The sequence below is a fragment of the Octodon degus genome, unplaced genomic scaffold (genome assembly GCF_000260255.1).
Source record: "Octodon degus isolate 3935 unplaced genomic scaffold, OctDeg1.0 scaffold00119, whole genome shotgun sequence".
Classification (NCBI taxonomy): Eukaryota; Metazoa; Chordata; class Mammalia; order Rodentia; family Octodontidae; genus Octodon; species Octodon degus.
In genome coordinates this window covers 759,960-784,739 of record NW_004524695.1, presented here as the reverse complement: position 1 = coordinate 784,739, position 24,780 = coordinate 759,960, and the positions used below count along the sequence as shown (strand labels likewise).

At 40.3% G+C, this 24,780-nt stretch overlaps 4 protein-coding genes across 4 annotated transcripts; 2 read left to right on the top strand and 2 right to left on the bottom strand.

Moving 5' to 3' along the window:
* The first annotated feature begins 11,041 nt into the window (after positions 1–11,041).
* Positions 11,042–11,493, top strand: LOC101578302 (histone H2B type 1). The gene has a single exon (XM_004640114.3). The coding sequence runs from the start codon at positions 11,067–11,069 to the stop codon at positions 11,445–11,447; it is 381 nt and encodes a 126-aa protein (XP_004640171.1). The 5' UTR covers positions 11,042–11,066; the 3' UTR covers positions 11,448–11,493.
* Positions 11,494–14,164: 2,671 nt separating this feature from the next.
* LOC111812285 (histone H4-like) lies at positions 14,165–14,958 on the bottom strand. Its single transcript, XM_023700022.1, has one exon. The coding sequence runs from the start codon at positions 14,708–14,710 to the stop codon at positions 14,294–14,296; it is 417 nt and encodes a 138-aa protein (XP_023555790.1). The 5' UTR covers positions 14,711–14,958; the 3' UTR covers positions 14,165–14,293.
* A 1,313-nt stretch (positions 14,959–16,271) lies between these two features.
* On the bottom strand, positions 16,272–18,679 carry LOC101577491 (histone H2A type 1). The gene has a single exon (XM_023700026.1). The coding sequence runs from the start codon at positions 18,651–18,653 to the stop codon at positions 18,261–18,263; it is 393 nt and encodes a 130-aa protein (XP_023555794.1). The 5' UTR covers positions 18,654–18,679; the 3' UTR covers positions 16,272–18,260.
* A 283-nt stretch (positions 18,680–18,962) lies between these two features.
* On the top strand, positions 18,963–19,493 carry LOC101570061 (histone H2B type 1). Its single transcript, XM_012516679.2, has one exon. The coding sequence runs from the start codon at positions 18,979–18,981 to the stop codon at positions 19,357–19,359; it is 381 nt and encodes a 126-aa protein (XP_012372133.1). The 5' UTR covers positions 18,963–18,978; the 3' UTR covers positions 19,360–19,493.
* Positions 19,494–24,780: the final 5,287 nt, after the last annotated feature.

Genomic DNA, 24,780 nt, shown 5'->3' with positions numbered 1-24,780 from the left:
ATTCACATTATTTTATAGAGTCAAGGCCGAAGTGAGTTAGGCCTTAAGCACTATTTGGGCCCTAGAAGTGATCCTGAAGGTAAACGAGCTTAATTTACCTAATCCACCATTTGAATTTACTTCCAGTGTGTGAAGTAAACAATATCTCGATACAGTCTCAACCTTCGGTGTGCGCCACAATTTCCTGATACATTTTTATGAGCACAGATTGCTGGTGCCACCTGCGAATTTACTCACTCACTAGGTCTGCTGGAGGGACCTGATAATTTGTATTTCTGAAGTACCTACGCAAAGCCAGTTCAGCTGGTCTGGGGACACGGAGATGAGACTTGAACTTGTCTCAACTGCTAGTACCAAATAACCATTCAAATCCCAAAGGTTTGCAGCTTTAAACTGTGTGGGAGCTCCGGGATCCGGCAGCTTTCCTGCAGGTACGACTGCGCAGACGTAGCAGCAAACGTGAGGGCCCGCCTACCGGCTCTCCGATAGGGCTGTCCCGCCACGCCCCCTCGTGGCGGTTCTCTGATAGGACAACATCGCCACGCCTCTTCAGCCTCTCCGATGGGACAGTCCTGCTAGGCTCTCTCACACTGTTTTCTGCGAGGTCTGTACGCTTTCTCGCGCCGAACGGTGCTTCTGGGCCAGTCCCACCCCGGCCCCACGCCGTGAGGACAGCGTGTCATTCCTTAAGCTCCCGCCACCTTATGCCACTCCAGCTGCTATGTGGGGCTGCCCGTGCCTTTACAAGGCGACACTGACTGCGGGCGCCCCCTGGTGATTAAGATCACAGCCTTACGAAGATAACTAGCTTTTCTATTAATCTCTTATGCTTGCAGATTTATGTTAAATGTTCTTTATTCCTAGAATAAACTATTCTGAAATTAAATGCCCTGTTAGCTTTCATCTTCTAACATTTTAAACAGGACTTTTTTAAATGAATTTTTATAAGTGAAGTGGGACTACAATTTCCTTTCCTATTGTTTTCTTTCTCTTTCTCCTTTACCTCCTCCCCCACCACTTCTTTCTACATTTTGGGGCTTTTTCCTGTTTTCCTTCACTTTTTTTTCTTTTTTTGTATTTTAGGGAAGGGTCTACAGGGTGTTCAGGGTCTCACTACTAGATCAGACTCCTAGTGACTCTCCTGTTTACAGCCTCCCAAGTGCTGGGATTACAGGTGTGCGCCACCACGCCCAGTCTCAGTTGCTGTATCAGCCTGCCCCGAGTTGGGCCTGGGAATCAACCCCCCCCACACACACACACCTCCTCCGCTGAGCTATTTGGCCGGCCCTAAGTTTTATTTTTTATTTTTTGGTGATACCAGGGATCAAACTCAGGACCTTGCGCTTGCGAGGCAAGCACTTATTCCACTGAGCTATCTCCCCGGCTCCTGCTTCACTTTAATGATAAATTCATATTATTTCAAACAAGAAAAAGATCTATTTTCCTATTGATTGTGTAAAATAAAGATTTTCAAATACCTGAAATTCACCAAAACTTGTACAATTCAAGTGGGCTTGGCATCGTTTTGGTTGTAGGGCATAAAAGAGATCTTTTTTTAACTACCTATCATATTAATCATTATATTCATACAATTTGTGTTTCACTAAATTTTTAATCAAATGTTTTTAAGCCGGTTATAGTGCTAAATCAATCACTCAATAAATAAACCTATGTAGATCTAGAGAACTTGTGTCCCAAATGCATTCCACATGAACTATCTGGGGCCATACCACTTTGAAGGCTCTGGATTTCCTGAGAAGGGATTTCTTTGCCTTTTGTGACAAGAGGACCGCACATCACTTTAATCTGATAACCCTCTCCATGAAAACTTCAGAGTCTGAGCAAATCTAGATTGAAACTTTAGAGCAAACATCCCTCTACTCTCCTATCTTCGTTCCTCTTCCTTGGAGTTGGTGATCTCCAAGGTAAGGTGACATAGCAGAAAAGCTTTGCAAAGGACAAACAGTTTTAGGCAAGCAGAAGGTAGGAAGGCAAGAAAGTAGCAAAGCAGCTCGGAAAGCTGCGGAGCAGGCTGTCTCTCCCCTTTACCTCTTCCCAGCTACCTGCTCTTAGGATAGACTGCATTCACAGGCACAGTGGGCCTTCCAGTTATCCACACTTACTACTCTGCCAAACCAATCTTGGAGTAATGTAGGAGTCACACACCCTTAATCCCAGCATCTCACAGTGAATCCCAGAGTCTCACATCCTAGATCGAGCCACTTTAAAAAAAAACAACAACAAAAAAAACACCTTTGACTGCCTGACCCTTCAGAGGAAAATCTAGACACAAGCCTTAATACTTTCTTTGCAAGGCTTTGAGAGACAGAAGAGCAGATTTTTTTTCCATCCCTATCACACCCCGCCCGCCGCCCGCTTCTATTTAAAGCATTTTCAAAGACTCTTGCATTTATGCCAGGCAACTTAATTCTGCTGAGACTGTAGAATCCTCTTTCCCAAGGGACATACATTAAATCCCATAGCTCAGAATCTCCTAATAACAGTATTTGGCCCAGGGAACCGTAGCTGTGGTAACTATGTTTACCACCCTAGTTTTGCGCCCTAGGTTTTAATTGTAAGGAACTTTCAGAGAAATTTTCATTTTATTTTTTATTAGCAGGGCAGGGATGTAGTAATAGATATTTCTACTCTCTAGGTGTTTTGCTGTACAATACCTTCCCAAAATATCTGGATTTTTCTCCTTGCAAATAGGATTTCACAGCAACCCTATCTACTGTGAGCTTAAAATTATTCTTTTCTTTTCTTTTATTTATTTTTATTTTTTTTATTTATTTATTTTTTTTTCAGAACCGGGGATTGAACTCAGGCCCTTGCGCTTGCCAGGGAAGGCCTTATTCCACTGAGCCATTTCCCTGGCCCTTTATTTTATTTTTAACAGTAAAAACAAACAAAAATGTATAGAAACAAAGACAGAAATAGGAGAACATATAGCAGCACATGTTACAGATTTAAAACAAGACCAGCTAATTAACAATGGTTGTTATATTATATATTTTAATCATTAGATCTGTTGCTCAGATTAACAGAAATAGTTATGCAAAATTGGACAAGTAATTATTAGTGCTTGCTTTCAAGAAACCTTAATTTTTTCTATTTTATTGTCTACATTTTATTTTGACAATAAAAACAGAAGACAAAAAGACAAATACAAAAAGACAGAAACAGGGTAACATACAACAATACTTTTGATACAGATTTTCAAAAGAGGAACAACTAATTAAAAAATTGTTGTTTTATTATCTATTTTTATCAGCAAATCTGTTGCTCAGATTAACAGATACAGTCATACAAGATTGGGGAAATAACTGGATATTGGTGCTTGCTTTCAAGAAATCTTAATGTTTTTCCTTGTCTATTTTTGTTTATTTTAAAGAGTATAATAACTGATAAGACATTAGAAATGGTACACATTTAGAAGACCAAGATGAGAGGTATTCAGCCATGGGTTTTGTATTACGCATCGCTGTCCTGATGTAGTTGCTCAGATCGCAGATATCAGTATATAGAGTTCATCAAGGGGAAAATTCTAGACATTAACTGCTATTTTCAAAAAACAGATGGAAATTATATATACAATCATCTCAGCCATCCTATATATATACTTGCATTTTTTTCCCTCTTTGATTTTTTTCCTTTTTCTCCTCTCTCTCATCTTCTTTGTTTAATCCTTAAGGTAAGTTTCTTTCTGTTTTACTATATCTATTATACCTTTCAGGTTTTATTTATCCTTCCAGATTCTTACACTAGGAAGATAATATATTTACACATGTGGGTCTGACTTAATTCACTTATAGCCTCTAGTTGCATCCACATACCTGTAAAGGCTTTGTCTTTATAGCTGAGTAATGCTCCACTGTGTAAAAATGCCACATCTTTGTTATACACATGTCATGTGATGGGCATTTTCATTGTTTCCAAGATTGTGCTTTAACAAATTGTGCTGCTATAAACATGGGTGCACATATGTTTTCTGCTGTTTTGGGAAAATACCCAGAAGGGGAAGAGCTGGATTGAATGGGATTTCCAGTCCTAGTTTTTGGAGGAGTCGCCACACTGATTTCCATAGTGGTTGTATCAGTCTACCTTCCCACCAGCAGTAGAGAAGGGGTCCTTTTTCCCCACAGCCTCCCGAGCATTTGTTATTAGTTGATTTCTTTATGATAGCCATTTTTTCTGGGGTGAGATATTATCTCAATGTTGTTTTAATTTGCATTTTCTTCAAGTGGCCAGTGATGGGGAACATTTTTTCCTGTATTTATTTTCCACTTGTATTTCTTCTTCTGAGAAGTGTGTATTCATCTCACATGCCCATTTTTGGATTGGGTCTTTAAATTTTGATGGCCAAATTTTTTTTAGTTCTTTATACAATTTAGATAGTTCAAAGTTTAGTGCATAGCAATAGACCCGTGTCTAGTTTTAGTTTTCTATATGTAAAAAGCCAGTTTTTCCAGTACCATTTGTTAAAGAGGCTATCTTTCTTTCAGTAAACATCTTTGGCCCCTGTTGCAGTTTGGGGTTTGTGCAAAGTGAACAATATAGAACAGGATACATTTTATAAGAGTATTTTATAATGAATCACATAAGAATCCCATACTACAAGTTTATAAAATTTATCCACACACTAAATGCTAACAAATCCAGCTAAGGGCCTAGAGCTCATAACAATGACCCCTACCAGTCCAGCTGGAGGCCTAGAGCCTACAAAAAAATATTGTGCAGGCCCGCTTCATGGATCTGTGCTGGAAAGACCCAGATCAGGGATAGAAGGTCAGTGGTAGAAGCTAGGAAGTCTATGCAATGGGATGAAGGATCTATGCTAGCAGGCTGAGGGATCTGAACTGGAGCTAGGATGCAATGCTCAAGATGAGCACCAGAGCCCCCCCAAAAGTACCACAGCCATCCTCAGTGACAGTGAAGTCCAGAGCTGCTCCAGCAATGAGGAAAGCTGAGTTCCCACGAGGAAAACCAATGTGACAAGCTTCATGAGGCTGAGAAGTATGCTATCTTCCCCTCTAGAGCCAGGAATTGATTCTCAAAGTGAGGACCCAAGCGTCTCCAAAGTTCACTGGGAAAGGCAGCATGACAAGGTCATCCAACAGAACAGCCCAAGAGAATTAGCAGCTTCCAACAGCTCCAACACCTTCTCTAAACAGCATCCCTAACAGCATTTCAGCAGCTTCACCTGTTCTTCCTTTATGCTGTTGGCAACAGTCCTCAGGTGGGCCTCCCGCACCCAGCACCATGCTAGTTTAATTCAACTGGGTGTTGCAAGTCGATCACCTGTTAGAAAGTCACTATAGCCCCTTTGTTAAAGATAAGATAGCCAAGAGTGTTTACACTTGGATTTGCATCTTCTAATCTGTTCCACAGATCCTTGAGTCTCTTTTTTTGCCAGTACCATGCTGATTCTATCACAGCAGTTTTGTAGTATAATTTCAAGACAGGGATTGTAATGCCTCCTGCCTTGCCTTTGTAGCCCAGGATTGCCTTTGCTATTCTAGGTCTTTTCTGGTTCCAAATAAATTTTAAGAATATTTTCTCGAGATCTGTGAGGTACGTTGATAGTATTTTGATAAGGATTGCATTAAATCTGTATAACAATTTTGGGAGTGTGGCTATTTTCATGATGTTGGTTCTCCCTATGCTGGGGCAAGGAATAACTTCCCATTTTCCGAAATCCTCTTCGATCTCTTTTTAGAGGGTTGTAATTTTCATTTTACAGCTCTTTTACTTCCTTTGTTAGATTATTTCCTAAGTATTTCATTTTTTGATACTACTGTGAAGAGTATTGTATCTTTAATTTATCTCTCAGTGAATTTGTTATCTGTGTAGTTAAAATTATTCTTTAACTGATATTAACATTGCTGCACTTGTATTCTCTTGGTAAATGTTTTCCTTTTTTTCATCTATTTATATTATTTTTCATTCCAAGTATGGCTTATTTTCACACTGATATATATGTTAATATGTAATTGATATATTTTAGTAATTCTACTTTGAAATAAGAAAAAGAGGGGCCGGGGAGATGGCTCAGTGGAGTAAGCACTTCCCTGGCAAGCGCAAGGGCCTGAATTCAATCCCCAGTACTGCAAAAAAAAAAAAAGTACAGTTGCTTGCATACATTAGTTTTATTTAAAATTTAAAATTTCATAAAAATATAAAATACTGTACATATACCAGTACTGATATGCTTTTCTGGAAAAGGAAAAACACAAAATTTTCTTTGATGAGATCAAAATCATACAGCAAAATGTCATATAATATGTTAAACTTAATATCTCATATTTTGAAGTTTCATTTTATGTATTCCTAAAAAAATCAGTTTTAAAATTTAGAGTTTTTATGGAATAACAGTCTATCAGAAAAGTATATTCATTTATAAACACACTAGCCAACTTCTGGTTTGTTTTTTGGGGAAGGGTCTATAGGGTATTCAGGGTCCCACTCAGACTTTTAATGATCAGCCTGTTTACAGCTTCCCAAAAGCTGGGATTACAGGTATGCAATGCCACGCCCAGTCTCAATTGCCATCTCAGCACGTGCCAGGGGTCAGGCTGGCTCAGCAGGCCTGGGGATTGAATCCCTGGCCCCAGGCACCTTATCTGCTGAGCTATTTGGCCAGCTCCCCTCAATTCCTGTCTTTAACAACGTTCAAATCTAGTTTCCTACTGTAAGCTTGCAGCAGACAATGCCCCCAGACCCCAGCCAGTATGCTTCAGTCTGTTAGTTGCCCTGGGGATAGCTCCTATTCCAGTTCTGGTTGCTCCTGTCCCTTAGAAAGGGCCAGTCAGTGGGATGCATAGCTGGTCAGTGGGATGCACCTTATATAAACTAATCCCTAATTCACAAGCCATTCTGATTCTGTACTTCCTGCTTGCTTATCTCATGTAGGCCCCAGATCATCAGAGATCAGGGCCTGATATTCTAGGAATGATCCCCATCCGTGCCCATCAACAGAAATAAATGTGTTTCGAAAGCCTGGGTGTCACTTTGGTGTTCCCACTTGCCATTGGAAGCCTTGGGAGGCTGTAAATGGGAGAATCACTATGAGTCTGATCTAGTAATGAGACCCTGAACACCCTGCAGACCCTTCCCTAAAAAATACAGGAAAAAAGGCCAAGTTCATTTATTCAGGATGGACACCTTTGAATTAAGAAATGATCACAGCCTCCCAATACTTTAAAACAAGATGGATTTAGAAGCTTGACCTGGGCAACAAATCTTCATGATATACAATACACATGACTATAAATATTTGATATAGTTTGATAACTCTGTATTACACTAAAATAAAACCAGTTTTATTAGTGCTTTATTTATAAACGTCAGATTCAGCAAGGTTTGACTGTGACGTTATTGATTTCAACTGAAAATACTGAGCATGATCTGATCTGAGTCCTGGAAAACCACAAGTAAATAAATCTTTCTACTTTTGTTGTTGTTGTTGCTGTTCTGAAAATGACCTACTGGAAGAAACTCATAGGACAAAAAAATAGCCTATAATGATTGTTCTTTCTCACCTATGACAATACAACAGGGCCAAACATAGACCGTACAAATTTCTCATGAACAATTAGGTATATTGCTTTTCCATATGGTAATTTTAAAAGAAAATTACTGTTTTATTTTTTTATTTTTAAGATAGATTCTTACTATGTGGCCCAGGCTGGCCTTGAACTCACTATGTAACCCAGGCTACCCTCTATCTCACAGTCATCCTCCTGTCTCTGCCTCTGTTGAGTGCTGGGATTAGAGACATGTACCATCATGCTTTGCAAAAATATATTTCTTAACAAAAAGTAAGTGAACAGGGCAGGCCAAATAGCTCAGAGGATTAAAGCGCCTGCAAGCAGGTGAAGGGACTTGGGTTCGATCCTGGGCCTACTGTGCAGGCCCTGCTCCTGGGGCATGATGAGACCACAATTGAGACTGGGCAAGGAGACACCCCTATAATCCCAGCACTTGGGAGGCTGTAAATGGGAGAATCACTGTGAGTCTGATCTAGTAATGAGACCATGAACACCCTGCAGACCCTTCCCTAAAAAATACAGGAAAAAAGGCCAAGTTCATTTATTCAGGATGGACACCTTTGAATTAAGTGACTGGTCCTTTAGATTCATTACTTAAATCTTATAAACCCAAGAAATGTAATGATTGGTTTTAACTAAAAAACAAAAATTAGTTATAGCTGGATGTAGTGGCCACATCTGTAATACCAGCTACTACAGAGGCTGAGTCAAGAGAGCCACAAACAAGTTCTAGTGTGCTTGGACAACTTAACATAACTCTGCCTCAAAATAAAAAAGAAAAAAGATTGGCATGCTCACAGCACTTGCTTAGCAGGAATGAGACCCTGGATTGAATTCAAATTTATTTATGGGGCAAATAATAAAGCTTTACTGACTTAGTGCTCTCATTTTATTAGTCCTATCTTTCAGAAATTGGAAATAAGTCAGATTGACAAGGTCTGTGTACCCAGGCAGTGTGTCTTAACAATGATCGCGTGCATTTGTACAAATCAATGTCCTTTGTGAGGTGAAATCTCATAGCAGAGCTGAAATTTCAGTCAAGTAAAATTGTGGCAATTGGGTCTGCCAAATAGCTCAAAAGGCCAGCCAAATAGCTAAACGGATTAAAGCAACAGTTAGGCAGACACAACAGCCAGGGTTGCATCCCTGGCCTCCTGTGATGGCCTGCCCTCTGGGGCTCCCTGAGAGGGAGATTGAAACTAGACATGGTAGTTGACGCCTGTAATCCCAGCTCTTCGGAATCTGAACACAGGAGGATCACAAATCCAATCTACATAGTGAGACCCTGTAGACCTTGAACGAAAATACAAAAAAAAAAAAAAAAAGTGGCAATTTTTGAACAGAGAATGTCTCATCTAAAATGGCTGGATATTGACTAAACTCTAAAGCTTTGGTTCTTGATAGGAGTCTTTCTCCATAATTATCAAATTCTCAATTATGAAATTAACAAACACCTGATATTGCTGAAACTAATATTTAACAAGTAAATAAAACTAATAGCAATGGTCATTTAAATTGTTACATTTGTTCTATATTTAAAGAGGCAGACTATTCATTTTTCAAGATACGAATATGAGGAGGAAAAAGCATAGACAAAGAATGGAAAAGGCAAAGTGTTGGAAAAAATGGGGGATAGAGGCAGAAGGAAAATATGTCCCTTGATGCCTTTTCTTTTATTCTGCCACTAGAATCTCCACAGCAGGAAAAGACAGAAGCTACATGACAGATACACCCACATCTCCCAGCCCTCTTCTCCCAGTGAGTGTGAGTTCAGGTCTCCTGGGGACCACCCTAGGGTGCAGTGTGCATAGATCTGGACCGGACTCTACATCTCTAAGCTAACAGGTGACTTCCTGCTGCTGGGCTACAGACCACAATGGGAGCAGCAGACTGCAACAGAAAGAACGCGGTCTTGTTGAAGTACCTGTATGGAGAAAGTCTCCTGGGAGAAGGCCCACCAAAGTAAAACATAGCTACAAAAGGCTACAGTTAAGAAAACTGGAGATATGCTGAGAAAAATAAGTTACACCTAGCCTAAGAGCCAGTTGAACAATGACACAGCAATAATGGTATGTATAAAAATTTGCCGCTCTGGTGATAATCAGTGTTTATGACCTAAATTCAGGAGCTAAAAAGAAATGGCATTAAGTATCTAATCAATCAGAAAGACAAAGAAAAAAAAGTAATCATGTAATTAGCCAGCCTCTGTTGCATTAGTTTTATATATGAAAAGGCAGGCTATTGTTTTGAAATACTTACATGAAATAGGAAAAATTTATTCTCTGCCATCTCATGGTCTTTTGGCTGAACCTAAGAGTTAAAGTGACATAGGTCAGATTAGCAAAAGAACAGATTACATAATTTAATAAATTTTACATATACATGAGTCCTCATTAAAAAAATGACTCAAAAAAGCCGCTTGTAGAGGTTACAAGTACACTAAATTAGATGAAAGTAGCAAAATATGAAATCAGGAACGAAGGCCTTAAACTAGTGAAGTTGACGATGGAAAACTGCATGAATCACAAGGGTTACTTCATAAAACTTGCATGAGCAGATTTTTCTGGGCCTCCAAGTTCCCCCCTCTTAGCAATCTTTTGATCTTAACCATTCCCTATAGAATACACTTGTGCAGGTACCTCCTGCCCCTAGGGCCTTAAAACGCAGGAGGGAGGAGAGACGGGGCAGAGGACCCACAAAAGGGAAGATCACCTGAGAAAAACAGAATGGAAGACTTCCTCACAAAAGCCAGTTTCTGTAAAAAAAGAAAGTGAAAGTAACCTTGTTCCATAAGAGGCTTTTCCATTTTAGACTGTTTCTTTTCATTCTTAAACAGCTTAGGTGGGATATTTAGGTAGGATATTTCTTGTCTTCTGTCTGTGGCTAACCTACGTTGATTCGCTCCTTTGCAGTAACAACAACGAATTGCGTTCGCTAAATCTTCCTCTCCTCTGGTTCTGTCTACGCAATTGTCTTGTTACCTCTCCGGGGGTCTGTTCTCTTTCCTTTTCTGCTTTATCTACATTCTACACACAGCAGGAGAAAACCAACACTGTTCTGAGGCTGTCTGCCTGACTTCCTGGCCCCCTTTATCTCTCTCCTTTTCAGGCTCTGGTCTAGAATCTGGACTCAAAATTAAAATTACTGCTCTTCAGGAGTTTTCAAAATTTCATGGAGTTAACTGAGCTGCGAGTTTTGCCAGCCTGACACTTCAAAACATGGGAGAAAGAAGCTTCCCCAAAACAGAGCAAAATTGTTCTGAATAACAGGAATTTATTCTGGAAAAGGTATTAATGAGGCTGAACAAGCTGGCCTGACTTGGGGGAGGGATTGGCTCCGACGACTTGACCAATAAGAGATCCACTTAGACTCCAGACTTCTCAAGCACACGTATTAGAAAGAACCAATCAGAGACATGAAAATTCAAGTCCTCATTTGCATACCTTTGTCTACAAATAGGCAAACTCTCAACGCTTGATACTCACTGTTTTCTGTTCTTGGAAGCTGTAGCCAATCATGCCTGAGCCAGCGAAGTCGGCGCCTGCCCCGAAGAAGGGCTCCAAGAAGGCGGTGACCAAGGCGCAGAAGAAGGACGGCAAGAAGCGCAAGCGCAGCCGCAAGGAGAGCTACTCGGTGTACGTGTACAAGGTGCTCAAGCAGGTGCACCCGGACACGGGCATCTCGTCCAAGGCCATGGGCATCATGAACTCGTTCGTCAACGACATCTTCGAGCGCATCGCGGGCGAGGCGTCGCGCCTGGCGCACTACAACAAGCGCTCCACCATCACCTCCCGGGAGATCCAGACGGCCGTCAGGCTGCTGCTGCCCGGGGAGCTGGCCAAGCACGCTGTGTCTGAGGGCACCAAGGCTGTCACCAAGTACACCAGCTCCAAGTGAGCACGCTCGCTGCAGCATACAACCCAAAGGCTCTTTTCAGAGCCACCTAGCTTTGCATAATAAGAGCTGCACGCTAGTAAACCTGGGAAATGGTGGTTATTGTTAGCAAAGGGATTAGCTTGGTCTCTAATTCTTACTCTTAGATTTTTTTTTCCTCTCCAGCCAAGAACAGCAATTTAACAATTCCTGAAATGTAGAAAACTACTTATCAGCCTTTTAAGAAATAATGAAGTAGGCTTGTGAGAAAGAAATGTTTGTGTTAGGACCCAGGGTCTTGTAGGCGTCTTTCACCACTACTAAATTCTCACTCTTCGGTGTGCTTTTGATGTTCATAATGCTGGCCACTGGAACTCTGCCTTGTCATTTGGTGCTCAAGAGTCAAGCAATGGAAGTTTTTCTCATTTCTTAAGTGTTAATAGGGAAAAGCGTAGAGGCTTTTGGGGAAAACCAAGGTAAAGGTTTGGTTAATTGTTGCTAGTTCTTAAAGTACAACACTCAGAAATAAACTTTTGAGAAATAGTTTATAGCCACTTCCTGAAGCAATAGGTAAGTAGGCAGATACACTTTTTATTCTCAACCAGGTTAAGTAAAAGAAAAGGAAAATGTTTTTGTTAGCTACCACCTTACAACTGTATTTCAAGTTTGCCTACTCACTTTTATTTTGGTAGGAGTTACACTAAAAGTTCCTAGTCCTCACTTTCTTTTGCAGAGTCACCATGATCATTGTAACAGCACACCTGTTCAGGTGTGTGCCCCTAATCTCATTTTTATTCTACAACAGTCTTGGTGTAAAATCACAAAATGACTCTGTGGACTCAGGCTACAAACTTGGGGCCTCCTCTTCACTCCAAAACGAAACACCAAGAATGTTATTTTCCTTTCCCTCACCCCCATTTTTTTCTTTGTTCATTTTTGTTGTCTTCCAAGGTTTGGAATTAGCCACAACTCCTCCAGACTCAGGGCCTTTGCAATTTTTCTCATCTGAAATTCCTCTAATACTACACCCTTCCCCAACACACACACACACACACACACACACACACGTTCTTTATTGATTAGTTTCAAGCTCAGATAAATCATGTGGCAACTGGTCTGTGCTGTTGAAGGCTCTCATGGCACCAGAAAACTCCCCTTGTATCTAGGCCCAAGCCATCCATTAGTAAAGATCCTAGAACCCTAGGTATGGTTGAATCAGGATCATATCCCTCAGGCTGAAAGGAACTATGCCTCCTCTAGATCACAAAGCGTGTAACCAAAAGTTAAGCAAAATCAAAGTTGTATTAGAGACAAAAGAATGATATTTCATCAGCCATCAATACTGTATCACACAAGAACATTCTGGATAGACAAAAGTCTTTAAGAGGCTTAAGGTCAATAGCCATTCGCTCATTTTCTAGTGGCAAGCATAAAATTAGGGAAAAGGATATAGCAAAGAGACTTTCAAACTGCATTGCTCATGTTAAAAATCACCTGCAAGCCTTGTTAAAGAACTATGGTTGTCCCAGTCAGAGCATTTGTTTCACTAGGACTAGGGTAAGACCCAGAAATTCACCTTATAATAAGATCCTGAAACACAGATTTAATAAGCTTGTGCACGCGCGCACACACACACACACAGGCACACAATGTATCTACACACACACACACAGGCACACAATGTATCTTTCTTATGTAAAAACTATAAAAATTATGAAAGTTCTATATGCCAAACAATGAGATTAGATTTATTCTTAGGCCATAAAAAGTTAAAGCTTCTGAAGAAGGACTGAGATGATTTAGGTTGCATTTGGTGGCAGGCAACTGGACAGATGGGAGGGACATGTCACTGAGAAGTGATAAAAGCACAAGCGAAATGGGCCAAGGGATACCAAAACAAGAAAACAAAACAAAAACTCAAAAAGCAGTTGACATTTCCATTCTGGAGTTTGCAAATTGTTAGTTATGGTTCCTGTGTGCCAGGAGTGAGGAACGGCTGGAAAGGAGTTAGCTGTCCCGGGAGAAAATATCATAGTGAGAAAAAGACAGTAAATTGTCACTTCAGGATATTTCAAATAGAATTCTGGATACTGTGAAGCAATAACATAAAACGACATGACATGATCCTGACTAGGTGCTTCTTCAGACAAAGCAACCAGAAATATAGAAAATTAAAGGTTCTAGGCCAAGATCAGTGTAGGGATCAGAAAAAAAGATATGCCAAAGTTTGTGCTAAATACTTTGAGCTAACATACTAGTGACAAAAGATAAAAGGTTAATTTATGAAGGTGAAGGTTAAATCTTTTACATACCTTCTACATTATGACATAACTTACTGTGGCATAGCACACAGTACAAGAATAAAAAGTATCTTTTAAACTGTAACGTAGGGAGTGGACTAAAATTTTAAAGTAGCAAGAAAAAAGGGGAAAAAAGTTCCAGGGTCAAGGATGAAGCTCTGCAGCAGTCTGCCTATTCAAGACAAGGTCCTGAGCTCAATTATGGACACCAGAAAATAACATTAACAGTCCTGGTCTCCATTACTGTAACACAATTTAACAGTTTAATATGGTAGGATCCATAAATTTAGGGACTTTACTCATACATACAGCACACTTCACTCTACAAAAAAAAAACCCCTATTTTTGGTGGGACAATTATTTTTTCTCCTTGAAAGCAAATCCTTAGCATGCCAATTATAAAAATTCGAAAAACTGCGAAATGGACTTTGTCAAAATTCTATATAACCAGCTGCCAGTTTTAAAGCGTCAACGTGCTGCAACTAAAGTGTGTTACTCTTTAAGATAAAGTAGGTGGTCCTGAAAAGGACCTTTTGCTTTGTTAGAGATCAAAAAAGACTGGATGCATTTTTAACCGCCGAAGCCGTACAGTGTACGACCCTGGCGCTTAAGCGCGTAGACCACGTCCATGGCGGTGACCGTCTTGCGCTTGGCGTGCTCCGTGTAGGTGACGGCGTCGCGAATGACGTTCTCCAGGAAGACCTTGAGCACCCCGCGAGTCTCCTCGTAGATGAGTCCGGAGATGCGCTTGACGCCGCCGCGCCGGGCCAGGCGGCGGATGGCGGGCTTGGTGATGCCCTGAATGTTGTCGCGCAGCACCTTGCGGTGGCGCTTGGCGCCGCCCTTGCCGAGACCCTTGCCTCCTTTACCACGACCAGACATAACTGCGCAACTAGTGAAACAGCTACCCAGGATGCTACCAAAGGACAAGTCTTTTATAGGGATATATCGGACCTGTTTGAAACCTTCAAGGCAGGGGCTGTACATGTGCGTCCCGCCCCTCTAAGATCCCGCCCCTCTGAGCATTTTTTTCCTGCTCAGTCTGGTTCAAAGGGGAGGAGCCAGAGGCAATGTCCGAGCCTACAGAAGTCTGTGCATTCGTTAGACACTGCAGAGGAACCAATAGCTGCATTGCTTGTCCTGCCTCATTCCCTTCAATCATCTCGTTCAAACCCCTAAAACATTTCTTCTATCTATGAGAATAAAATAGTCGCATCTGTCAACCTAATACCTTCTCTCCCAAATACTGGCCAGTTTAATATTGAACACTGTGTATGTAGCTCAGTCTAACCTCGACTAGCAGTGATTCCCCTGCATTAGCTTCCACGGTGCAAATTACAAGCAAGAGGCATCCTCCCTGGAACAGATGACATTTGTCTTGCAAATTCGAACTACTTTGGAGTTTGTGGACATTTTCAGAAATAGAACATTGTCATGCATTTCATAAAAACCTGAAATAAATGAGTCTCTTGTGGGGGAAAAAACATTCCAATTAAATAGAGAGTAATGCAGGTAAAATTATCTTGGAGAAGGAAAAATACTGAAATGTATTGGACAATTCCATCACTATTTTGAGCCCAACATTTATTTCCTCAATGTTTTTCCGTCTGTTAAAATGTCTTGCAATCTGAAACTACCTTCTGTTGCTATCATAATCTCCAACTATGGATACTTATGTGATTCAAAAAGCCTGAAAAATTCATTTGGTTACATTTAACCATTCCCCCGACTTTCTCAATTTTCATCACCATCCACACCCCAAAAACAATTGCTCATTTGATGTCCACTGTCTCAAAAAATAGTTTGGAACTTTTTGTGTCCTTGAATATTTGATTCATTTATTAGATATTAGCTATAGCTGAACGACTCATAAGTGTAAAACTGTTTTAACAATAAAATTTATGAAATATGAATGCAATATATTTTTCCAATAAAACTTAGTAACAAGATTGAATAAAATATACATTCAACTTGGAATCTTAAGGGTGAACAACAGTAAGAAAGTTTACATTGATAAATGTTTCATACTGATTATATTCTAAAATGATATTTTGACATTTGACATTAAGTACATGTTATATATTTTTTAGTTTTCAAAATATGGCTTATGGAAATCGTAAATTTGTCTATAGTTTTTACTGCTACTATTATTCACTGGCAAGCATTGTATCAGGAGTCGTCCTTTAATTTCTCCATGTCTTATTCTTTACATAACCTTGATAGCATAAGCTTTGGAAAATAATGGATGTTCAATAAATTTCTAAGGAATTTAGCAATAGAGACTATCTAACAGGGCTTCCAAAGCTGGGTTTGCAGACGGCTAATGTTTAAACACAGGACAAACCTTGGCATCACCGGCTCCATTTTATATCTGCCTATGTCATTATCATAAACCTTTGGCTCAAATTTCTGTTCACTTCTGTATGTGATCAGGTGAATCACTACAAGAGTATCTTTCTAAAAAGGAAATGCTAGCTCAGTAGAATAGGCACTTGCCTGGCAAGCTCCAGGCCCTGAGTTCAATTCCCAGTAATGCAAAAAAAAAAAAAAAAAAATCTAAATAAAATAAAAACAAAATGCAAGGTTTATATAGACAAATTTATGTGATTTACCTCATCCCCCTTCAGGAATGAGAAGATTTACAGGGACATAGTTCTCAATTTTTGTAAAGCCTTCTACTGAAGAGCAACACCTAGAAATCTTCAATTACTGCCATAAACCTCCAAGGTACTTTGTATATTTCTATAAAAGCAAAGCCTTCTGGATTCTTAAATGAAGAGGTCAGACTGGTGAGCAGAAGCAGAAGCCATAAAGCCTCCTGTTGAGCAATCTAAGGAACCAGTCCCGAGGTAATGGTCACCCAGACATAACAGGGTTACCTATGCTGAAAGCCATACATAAAACTCCAAACCTTCCCTTTAAATGTTCCTTTCCTGTAAAACTTTAGTTTCTATCAGGCTGAAAATACCAGTAATCCAAGTCTATTCGTCCCTTCCAGCCACACTAACCTAATTAACATTCCACATGCTCCACTGCACAGCTCCTTGAATGATATTTTGCCAATAATGGTAAGGTCTAGATTCATGGCTCTCTTACAGCTGAAGTTTTCCCCTTAAAACTTTGATATCAATGTAACAACACAGAATGACACATTAAATAAAAACAAGTCACACTAGAAAAAGAGGGAGGCTTATCACGATCACTGTTAATGCAGGAAAAAGGTAGTGACGAAACATTACTATTGTAATTTTTCATATGCAGTCAATAGACAGCAACTACTACATATTTTGTGCACTTTTTTCCTCTGAAAGTGCAGTTTTAGGGCTGGGGAGATGGCTCAGTGGAATAAGTGCTTGCCTGGCTAGTGCAAGGGCCAGAGTTCAATTCCCAGTTCTGCCAAAATAAAACTAGAAATAAAAATGCAGTTTAAAGGGAAAACATCCCAAACTGATTTTTAAACTCATATGTATCACTAAATTTAAGCCTTATACAAATGTCTAACTACATTTCATGAAAAAAGAAAGATGAATTGTTCTTCCTATAACCTAGAAAAATAGTAGAAAACACTGACATAAGAAAATTAGGTCAATTATCTTCCAATTTAGAAAATATTCCATTCTGTGTATCTTGATGAACAAGTAAAGGAAGAATGTCACAATTTTACACTATGAGAATTCAGACATTTCACGTACACAGCTTGATTCATTTCTGGTAGCACGAGATCGGGCTCTAGGCCACAGCGCCTGGCAGGGAGAACTGAAGCTCTGGTGACCAGCTGCTTATTTGGGGTGCTGAGCCACTGCACTTGCACCTCCACAGCTCCCTAAGGATACAATAGAAAGGACAGCTACGGGCAGGCATTACTATTTTTAGAGGCTAGTCAAGTCGGGATTGTTGGTCCCTTGCTATTCCCTTCAGACAGATGGAGCAGTAGGCTTCCAGTTAGTCCCTTTTTAACACATGCAAAGGTAAGCAGGATGTAGTGTTGACTTTTCTTAATTATACTTTCCTGAAGGGTAAAAATCCAAATTGAACATATTATTGCTGGTAGAATCGCCCTCTTCTCCACAATTTAAAACATCCGGTCCTGAAATTTGATTTTTAAATTTTGAACTTTTATTCATACTGTCAAATATTGTGAGAATGTATGGACACACAATACCTGAAATTGTGGGTACTTAAGCGCATGCCCAAACGGTAACATAACACAAAATTTGTTTTCCCACATTATACTTAACTTATATTGCCTCGGTACCGTTTTGCTGAAAATATTTTTTCCTTACTCATTTGACTGAAAATAACAACGTTTCATTTCTCTGCAACTCCCTGTAAAAGCTTAGGAATTTAAACTAGTATCCTAGGACAAAGAATTACTTTCCACTGGATGATGCTTAAAGCTGATCATCAGTGAAATCCTGAAACGACGCTGAAAAGAATATGTTGGGGTCTCGAAGCATTGCAGCACTTCACAAAGCAATTGGGTGGCTCTGAAAAGAGCCTTTGTTTTCCGGAAAAACGGCTAACTAGCGCTAACTCTTCACTTGCCCTTGGCCTTGTGGTGGCTCTCGGTCTTCTTGGGCAGCAGCACGGCCTGGATGTTGGGCAGCACGCCGCCCTGCGCGATCGTCACCTTGCCCAGCAGCTTGTTGAGCTCCTCGTCGTTGCGGATGGCCAGCTGCAGGTGGCGCGGAATGATGCGCGTCTTCTTGTTGTCGCGCGCCGCGTTGCCCGCCAGCTCCAGGATCTCGGCCGTCAGGTACTCGAGCACCGCCGCCAGGTAGACCGGGGCGCCGGCGCCCACGCGCTCGGCGTAGTTGCCCTTGCGCAGCAGGCGGTGCACGCGGCCCACGGGGAACTGCAGCCCGGCGCGGGACGAGCGCGTCTTGGCCTTGGCGCGAGCCTTGCCGCCCTGCTTGCCGCGTCCAGACATGCTAGTTTCTCAGTAACTGGAGACTAAACAGCTAAAATGGAAGGAAAGAAATGTTCTGCTTTAAGCAACGTGAACACTCTTATAGTGGTAGGCGGAAGTGTAAACTGCAAGAGTTGATTGGTTAAGAGTGTCCTTGCCTGGCTAACCAATAAAAACTAGAGTTCACTAGTCAAATTTGCATATATTACGTCACCAGTATGTTTTCAAATCAGATCTGAATGTTCTTGAATCCTTATTTGCATACAAGCCCTATAAATGAACTGTTTCGTGGCTCTCTGCTTACTGCGTTTCATCTTTGGTTTGTTTCAGATAGAGTTCTGCTAATATGCCTGAGCCAGCGAAGTCGGCGCCTGCCCCGAAGAAGGGCTCCAAGAAGGCGGTGACCAAGGCGCAGAAGAAGGACGGCAAGAAGCGCAAGCGCAGCCGCAAGGAGAGCTACTCGGTGTACGTGTACAAGGTGCTCAAGCAGGTGCACCCGGACACGGGCATCTCGTCCAAGGCCATGGGCATCATGAACTCGTTCGTCAACGACATCTTCGAGCGCATCGCGGGCGAGGCGTCGCGCCTGGCGCACTACAACAAGCGCTCCACCATCACCTCTCGGGAGATCCAGACGGCCGTGAGGCTGCTGCTGCCCGGGGAGCTGGCCAAGCACGCTGTGTCTGAGGGCACCAAGGCTGTCACCAAGTACACCAGCTCCAAGTGAGCACGGTCGCTGAAGCATACAACCCAAAGGCTCTTTTCAGAGCCACCCACTTTCTCATTTTAAGAGTTGTGATGGCTTACAATTTTTCTGCAGTTAATACAGTGCTTTTATTGTACATTGAATTGCCGACGTTTCCTTCTGTGGTGCTAAGATAGTTTTTTTTTTTCTGGGGGATTGCGCTCTCCAGGGAAGCCCTTACTCTACTGAGCTAGGTTCCTCCTCCCCAAGTTATGCATTTTGATAGTTTACTTAGTAACTTTGACAGTTAATCAACTTTGATAGTTTACTTAATAAGTAACAGCTGTTAACCACCATTACAGGTTTTTTTGCTGGCTGCCTATTAACATGTATTACCTTTTTGGATAGAATGATGTAAACATGGTTAATAATTTTGACAGTATGCTTGGGAGCAGTTGATAACACAAGTGAAGTGGTAATCTACAAATTTTCTTAAGTATAAACCCTCCAAAGTAAAGGAGGAAATGCAATAAAATTGAAAAATGAGCATAACTGATTTTTGGATAGGTACATTTAAAATTTTCTGTTTACCAAATCAGATTTTATTTCTTGAGGAAATAGCTAATTTCGAACTACATAATTTTTGGAGTTATTGGAGATATTTCAGTGCATGGTTTATCAGTTCTGTCTTGCATTATGTTAAGGTTTTGTTGTTTTTTTTTTTTAATTTCTTTGTCTTTGAGAAGTCTCACTATTCAGATCAGGCTAGCCTTGAGCTCACTTTGTATCTCAGGCTGGTCTCCAACTCAGTAATTTTTCTGCCGCAGCCTCCTGAGGGCTGTGACGGTAGGCCTGTGAGACCATGCGCGGCGCTCATTAGGCATACATTTAATGAAAAAGAATTACTGTATTTCTACTTTGACTTTCCAGTCCTACATACATATATCATTATATGCATATATTGCACAGTGAGGATTTACACAGTGTCTAATAATTACAAGTATTTAAGTTTATCAACTATGAATGGCTTCTGCAAAAGAAATGCTAAATGTATAGACATAAACTATTTCATAATTTCAATCCACTTCTGGCAAAAAGAAAAAAAGACTTTCTATTATATTTCTTTTCCACAGTAAAGACAATTTCCACTTGTATGTTATACATATACACAAGAATATGTATAAATATTCAAATAAACAAAGACTAAAATCAATAAAAAACTAAAAAAAAAAAACCCTAAAAAATAAAACTGCCAGTTTGCTATCTATAAACTGATTAATAAAAATAGTCATGGCCTATAATTTAGAGTACTGAACGTTGATATTCTAAGAGGAAAAATGCCTCTATTTGACTCATCTTCCCGGACCTGAAATTATATAACTATCAAATTCTATAATTATTGTCCCCAAAATATAAAATATATACATATATACATATATACATATATATACACATATGCAGTACAATACCACCCCTGTGATACACTTTTATCATCTAACAAAAGATAAAGTTAAATGTGGAATTAAGTCCACTTATTGACCTACATTAATAGCAAAATTATACCATGATTTGCAAGTGAACTCTATACAATCACCTCAGAAATATGAGAGGAAGTTAGATCAATAGATTGCAATATAAATTGCATTGCGACAATGGTTTGACCATACATTGTTGACTTACAATAGAAACGGACAAGGAATGAAAGACAAGGTCGACTGTAGTACCAGAAAAACAAGGGGTAAAATTCTCTTCAGTTCTTGAGCTAAAATCAGACCAGCATCTCCAGCTCACCTTAGTGAGATTCATGATCCCACGAAGCACCATGGCATTTTAAGGTCACACACTGTGCAGTCCTTTGGATGTTGTCACCCAAATGGACCCCAGGGTTCCCTAAGGAGAGATATAGAAACTTAACCCACCCTCACTGTAGAATAAATTGAAGATTCACTAAATTCCTGTTGTGAAAAGGAAGTGTCAGGACTGATCAGAAAAAGGCACTTAAAGAATTCACTAGGCTCATTTTAAAAGTTTGTATTCAGAAGTGGAGTGCCGGTGTTCAGAAGAATGAGGCAGGTTGCTCAGAGAACTGGGAACACTTAGGCTGTCCATGAGAAGAGGAAAACCCAGTGAAAAGATTTTCCATACCCTGAATTATACTGATCAGTGTACTAGTATGAGTCCAATTCTTTTTCGTTTGATTTGTTTTTTAAGATAGGTAATTTAAGCACTGTTTGAAATGCTTCAACCTGTACCTTTAAATTTGGGCCAAGTTCCTGTTCTTTATTTGCTCACATAAATACATTTAAGAACTTGCACCATACTCGAGGAACTTTCAGTGCCACGCAACTTGAAGGAGAGATGCCTAAGCTGACCCACATAGATAATCTTCGGTTACCTCAAGTGGGTCCCCAGAGACGTAGACTTTCGAAAAGCATGTTTTAATTGTAATATTCTTTCTTTTCTACCTGTTGTTATTTCTTTTATCCTACCTAAATAGCTGGATACCTGGCATGTAGTTCTATAAAAAAAGGCATATAGCATTCCTGGTTGTTATAGCCTACAAACTGATGATATGAGAAAAAGAAGCATTTTGGGTTTTGTTGTTGTTTTGGCAGAAGTGGAGATTGAACTCAGGCCCTTGCATTTGTCAGGGAAGTGATTATTCCACGGAGCCATCTCCCTGGCCCTAGGAAGAGTTCTTCAAAGGGCCTCCAACTGGATTTAAATGAATTTTTCTTTCTCAAGTTTCTTACGACTCAAGCCACTGAGGAAACACTAAACATCAACAAAGAACAGGAAGACATTTTTCAATTCAAAAATAACTTCTAAGTACAATGTTGATAAGCTTCATAATCATCATGGGTCCCTGAATCCTAGGAGTGACACTTGTTTTATAAAAGATGCTGCAGTCATATCCGGAAGAGAGTCATTTCCAGGCTGGAGACTAGCAGCTGAGGGAATACTTGGAAAGCAAAGATGAACTTCGCCTTCACTTTCCTCATCACTAGATAAGATCCACACAAGCTTGTATTTTCAAACTTTAGCTAAAAAGAATGTTACATCCTATAAATGAAAGAATCTGACCACCACCGTCCTATGCTGACAGGAGGTTACTGCAAGCCTCTTCCATCCCCTTGTGCCATCAGAGCCCCTGAAAATGTGTAATCACCGGTTAATGAGGCCCATGCCCATGGCTTCACCCCATAACTCCTTTCACATTCTTCATCCCTGCTCCTGACAGACAACACCACACCATGCATTTCTTAAACCTTATCTCTACCAGATTTCCACAATTCCTTTTCCCCGACAGCCCATTTTGAACTTTTCCACTCAGAGGTACCCTTCATGCTTATAATCCTAGTTTTCAAAAGCCTCATAGCCTGTATGATAGTGTTTAATCTTGTCCTCATAACAAGTCTCTGTCAGGTTTATTCTAAGTAAACCTCTCCTGACTACTGAGCTCATATATTTGTTTCTCCTTTATTTCCAGCATTATGTTGCTCATGAGATCCAGGTCCCATATAAATATCAGAGTATTGGTGATGATTTGCAAAAACCTCAAGATTTGAAACAAATTGAATTGAGAAAACCACCTGAGAAATAAACCAGGATCTACTTTGCTCTGAAATAGGTAAAGGGGACCTAATTTTTTTGTGCTAGAACAATATAGTGAGGGGTCACCACAGGGATAGGGAACTAGGAAGAGAACCCATGGAGCCCTTTCCTGCTGATGATTAAAAACATGCCTTGTGTTTCTTCTGGGACAATTAGGGCCTTGAAAGCCATCTTTACTATAAACCACTACTTATCACTTGAGCCTGTAGTTGCCCAGGAGATAACTAAAAGTACAGCAGAGTTTGACTTTTATTTTATACCCTTTCTTGCTGTAAAACTGTGGCCACATTACTTCTCAGCTGTACAGATAAGCATATTAATTATTTACGGAGGGTCTTTTTAAAAGTTGGAGGAACAATATTCATAATCTTGCTTACATAGTCTCACCTGTTTGTTGTGAACCTCTAAGGACCTGGGAACAAAACAAATTCCCAGGCTAAAGATTCCAGAATTATGACACCAGGACTCAGATACTATGACCGCAGAAATGAGATCTAGCAATGATCAACAGAACCCAGTCCACCATTCAGGGAAAAAGAATTGTGGCAGTCTGCTACAGATAAGTCTTAAGAAATGCATGGTCTCCTGTCTTTGTGGGTGGACCAGGCTAAACTCATGTAATGGCTGAAACCCTCAAGCTCCATGAACTGGAGTACTTTCCTATCTCCTTCATAACTTTCCAATTAAAACTTGTGTGTATAAATGTGTGCTTTAGTTAAATTCCCATTATTCCTACAAGTAGGTACCCAGGTTAGCCAGTGACAGAGATATTCAAAATATCACTTGGTGCAGATGGGAACTTGGCAATATTGGCCTGCTTTGTCAAGTGAATCCATAATTCTCTTGGTAGTTTACAATAAATGCTACCAATGCTACCTCACTGACTGTTTGTCTTGAATGGATTCTTTCATCAGGTATAAAAGGCAGCCTAACTAAGCTTTGTGCCTAATAAAAGGACTAAGTAAATGAAAAGCAAAGAGACAGAATTAGGAGAAAATGTGAGCCAAAGAATGCTTGTCTCCTTTCAATATAGTATCTCCGCCTTCCCCAGACTGGCTCACCCTGCCTTTGTTCACTCGGACAGGGGTACAAGCAATTAGAGTATCACAGGATTCAGCTGCCACCCACCCTCCTTGGTACATATGTGGGTAAACAACAGGATCCTAACTGTTTTAACTTTTCCTTGGAGCCTGCATTGCTTCAGCCTGCTTGCCCCCCTCTTCTCTCCTCACTAGAGCAGCCACATGAGGGCTTAATCTTCCTACCTAGTCTCCTACAATCAAGGTCATAAAGATCGAAAGACCTAGGAAGTGAGAGGGTGGTACTTCCCCATATTACGGCCTGGATTCCATGGGACAATTCCATAAATTATAAACTTATCTGAAATGACTCCTCGTATCATAAGTCTTTTGAGAAGAATGCCAGTAGCCTACATTTTAATAGTCTCACTGTGAGAAAGGGCATAAGAACCAAAATTCATTTACATGGCAAAACACAAAATCTATTGTACTATTTAATACTATATATTCTCAGCGATGTCTTAATAGAAATTTTAAAAAACACTTTTTAAAATTTAATGTCTTAAAGCTTTAGGAATTATTTTTATATTAACTATCTTCTCCTCCATCTAGAGTTGATTTCTTTGCATTCCTCCTCTGTTTGAGCAGTAGATTAATAGTTCTAGTAGTGGTGGTAGTATTTTAAGGAATGAGAGATTGAATTGAGGGCCTAAAATATTCTAGTCAAACACTCTACCACTGAGCACAATTCTCAGGTACTTTATCCATCTTTAAATATCCTGAGTCAACCAAAATCACCTACCTGGGCAAAGCACCGTTAGCTGACAGG